Below are 4,240 nucleotides of genomic sequence, written 5' to 3' on the forward strand. Positions count from 1 at the left end.
TGCCACCACCTCTCAAGCTAACATTTAGAAACATGTAAGCATTTTAGCAGGCAGTTTTCAAAGAGACCATTTCAGGGGAGATCTTCAAGTCTGAAAATACAGCCAAACAGCAGTCTAAGATCTAAAAACCTAAACCATGACATTGCAATGCAATCACTTCTATTTCTAACCAAGCCATGGAGCTGCTGACCCAGCCTATATTTCTGCAGTTCTCACTCCTTTATCATGCTTAGCTTAGCTTGCTCTTTTTCTCTATGTGCACTGCTTTTCAACATTTTTGGTAGAAATTATTTCATATTTATTACTATCTTGCAGTTGTTTCTTTCAAATGTAGTTTTTGTTTTTCTTTGTTCTTATACTTGTCTAATAGCATAAAACTTACAAGTAGACTGTTACCACGTAAAAGATAATGACAATGAAAACCTCTATATTTTAAAGGCTTTTGCTACATACATTACATGATTTATACACTGTACATACTTGGAGAGAGTCTTTTAATGCTGTTGCGTTAAATGATTGAGACAGGAGTAAAGCTAAGGATCAACTTTTACAAGCTATGAACTTAAAAAAAACCCTCAACTTTTGATTGTGCATAAGGCAAGGTGTGGTTTGAGACATTAAACAGGAATCTTCACAAGAGCCCAAGAAAGCTGGACGGTTATACTCCTATTGAAAGACAACGGGAACTCATTTGAGCATTTCCCTTCAACCTCCACTGAAGCCTCCAGCCCTGAAGTACTATTGATGGAAGTACCACGGACCACGTTCATGGGTACCTGACCCCAAATGTTTATGATGTCTTAATCCTTACAGGTCACGGGAACCCCCTCTGAAATGGACCACCATCCTGAATGGAGCCTGGTAAGGCAGCGATGAACCATGGAGCTGTTTGCATAGAGATTTCTCTGGAACAACCTCTCTAAAGAGTAAGTTTGGGGCTCCAGGAAAGGTGGAAGGTCTTCCAAACTGAATGGGCTCTCATTCCAGATCCAAGGCAAGGTCAGGTATATACGGAGATATTCGCCTCACTGTGATCCTGCTGTACTGCATCTTCCCTCTTGTGTCTGCAAAAGCGCCCAGAGGTTGGGAGAAGCATAAGGTTCCACCAACAGACAGCGGGATCTTGTCCTGCTAGCTGGACTTCTTCCCCAACCAAATCCATAATATGATCCAATGCCACAGTAGTGCCTGGAGAGAAAACTAGGAACTCCCCAAGAAAACCTAGTTGTGGTTCATTGCTTTCTGAAATGCTACTTCTCCTTTTCAGGACTGAAGAATCTCAGCTTAGGTAGTGCATTTACAAGGTATACAGGTTTACATGAGTTTGACATACCTTTTTAAATACATTGAAATAGTAAGTAAAAATATATGCATTGAAATAGTACATACACTTGATATATGTGTATTGTTGGGTCACATTTTAGCTATTTTAAATAACGAACGTATATATCCTTTCTCAATTGTTATTTGCTACTGCTTGTTATTTACTACTGTTTGTTTAAAATAAGTTGTGAAATGCCACAGTGACAACTGTCATGTTGTCTTTCATTGAACATGAAAAGTTTAAGTGAAAAAATAAAAATACTGCATTGATATGGCATGTTAAAGTTCCTGTGTCAGTTTAAAGCTACTTCTTCAAATGTTTTCAAACATCCTCTTTGAAACACATCTATCTACTTGTATAATTTGTCATCGTACACTGTATACTGCAATACAATGTTTAGCATATTGTAAACTCTTGCCAAACAATGACTTTTTAATAAGGAATTGTACAAATATACAGCTATTTATACCACATACGTGCAAGGCTATTAACATAACAGCAAGATACATACAGATAACTATAATCGCCAACATATGTAATGAGCCTTTTTCCCAATCAGCAATAATCAGGCTCATTTTCTGATCATTGGCAGTGTTTAGTGAATGGTGAAGTTTCTGACAGATTTTATAGATATGTTGCAAGATCAGGCAGTGCCATATATAACCATAAATATGCAATGCCATTGCGGTGTACAACGTCATTGGATATGTATGGACTCTGTCCCAGCTGTTGGGTGGAGAGCATGAAAAGTTCTCTTGAATCAGGTGCGTTGCTGAATGACTACCAAAGCAAATGATTGCTGATAAATAAGTCCTCAAAGTTAAATAAGTGGTTAGTGTTTTCCCCTATGATTTAAGTGCATGAACACTGGAACTCCATTTGTAGTTTAACTCTAAAAGCCACAGAAAAGTCCTTGTCTTGAGGAGTCTTTTATTTACAGAAGCTTCCATTCTGAAATGAAGATTCATTTTTCTCAATGATACATGAGGCAACATTCATCTGTGGAAAATCATCCTTTGGCTTCTGGGTATTGCTGCTGCTGGATTTACTTCGACTGTGATCTGGTGTGGGCTGAATAGGCAAGGATCTGGCCACTTTGGATCTCACCAGGCAGCCACAGACAAGGCGAAAGAAAGCCCGACGCATTTCCTTACTGGCCAAAGTGTAGATGATGGGATTCATTGCAGAATTGATGACGGCCAAAGCAATAAACCAGTTGGCTTTGTACAAGACGGAGCACTCCTTGACCCTGCAGGCCACATCGATGAGGAACAGAATGAAGAGTGGTGACCAACAGGCAATGAAGACGCCAACGACGATCACAACCGTCCGAAGGAGAGCCATGGAGCGCTCGGAGTTATTGTGGTTAGTGACGTTGCGGCTGCTGGACTTCACCAGGATGTAGATACGCGCATAAAGGATAACGATAGCTACCAAAATGGCTATGAAGATACTTATGCAGAATGCAACATACTTCTTGGAGTAAAGAGGCAAAATCGTCGAGCAATCCGGTAAGTTGTTTATACAGTTCCAGCCGAGGATGGGTAAGGCACCCAAGGAGACCGAAATCAGCCAGCACGTTCCAATGAGCAGGAACACTCGGTATTTCTTATTTGCATCATAAGGCCTCATTTTAATCATAGTCAAATGCCGCTCAATAGCTATTGCTAATAAGCTGAAAGTGGAAGCTCCTAGGGCAACAAACATGCTGCCTTCCCTAATGAACCAGACTGTGGAGGACAAGCTCAGAGTTTTCTTCCCAGACATAAGTATGTTTACTTTGTAAACGATCCCAGCTAGAAGATCACAGAGAGCTAGATTGCCAATAAAAAAGTACATGCGGTTGTGAAATTTATTGTTTTTCCAAATAGCAATCAACACCATCAAGTTTTCCAGGACTATAAAGCTACACAAGAGGAGAAATGCAATAGTTGGCAGGTCTACCTTATCAGTTGCCTTTTCTCTTGGAATAAACTTTCCTGTATAATTGTAATGCAGCACAATCAGGGAGTCCATCTCCTCGCCTCCTTGGGGGCCACCGAGAGAGGCAGGTGGCACAGTGATGGCTGCCATCATTTGTCAGCCAATGCGGCTCTTCGCCTCTTTAATATCGCATGAATTTAGTTCCAATAATTTTCCACAAGAGGGAGATCAAACCATGCTCCTCCAAGCACTCCTCTGGGCAGGCGGCAGGGACCCCAGGCTCCAGCGCTACTCTCATGGTAATTCGGGACAGTGACTATCAAACCAGGCCCTGAAAACAAAAACAGCAGAAGGCCACATCAGTCTTGCTGGCATCTGATGTCTCCTGCAGCCCGCACGGGTACTGTTGCTGTGGTGAGGGGGACATGGACTGCATCCATCGAGGTGACCCTGGGTAAGCTGTCCGTCATGGTCTACATGAGCACAGCTCTGCCGCAGAAATACCAGAGCACCGCGAGAAACTGCTTAACAGTACAAAATCAGGCTATTTATAATTAAGGAGATGCTCTGAAAGGCAGTCACCATAAAATCAATCCCACTTCCTACTCAGATTAGGTGGCTTTCTCCTGCCATTGCTCAGATAAACATATTAAGTCACATCTCTGGAAGTACCACCCAGATAAAAAGTAATTTCACAATACTGGGCTTTTTGGTCAACTTTACTTTTTTTTCCCTTCACTTTTGTATGCAAGATGTGTATTTAATGTTTAAAAAAGGAGCATGTTATAACATCTTTGATAGTCCTTTCTGTTTCACTTTTGTTTTTCTTTAAATTATGACTAGGTCTAACTGCAAAGTTTTCCCATGGACTTTGATATATTGCATTTTCCCAGCAGATTCTCCTAGTTGTCTTTTTTTTTCATTGCCATATATAAATATTTGAAGAGACCTGCACAGATTAGCAAAATATCAGGCTATGTCAGAAGCACTTAA

At 40.8% G+C, this 4,240-nt stretch overlaps 1 protein-coding gene across 1 annotated transcript; it reads right to left on the reverse strand.

Annotated features, from left to right (window-relative positions):
* Window positions 1-463: 463 nt before the first annotated feature.
* On the reverse strand, window positions 464-3,446 carry S1PR3 (sphingosine-1-phosphate receptor 3). The gene has a single exon (XM_026064068.1). It carries the CDS (start codon window positions 3,398-3,400, stop codon window positions 2,255-2,257), a length of 1,146 nt encoding a protein of 381 aa, XP_025919853.1. The 5' UTR covers window positions 3,401-3,446; the 3' UTR covers window positions 464-2,254.
* Window positions 3,447-4,240: the final 794 nt, after the last annotated feature.

This window comes from Apteryx rowi, unplaced genomic scaffold (genome assembly GCF_003343035.1).
Source record: "Apteryx rowi isolate R43461 unplaced genomic scaffold, aptRow1 scaffold_208, whole genome shotgun sequence".
NCBI classification, from domain to species: domain Eukaryota; kingdom Metazoa; phylum Chordata; class Aves; order Apterygiformes; family Apterygidae; genus Apteryx; species Apteryx rowi.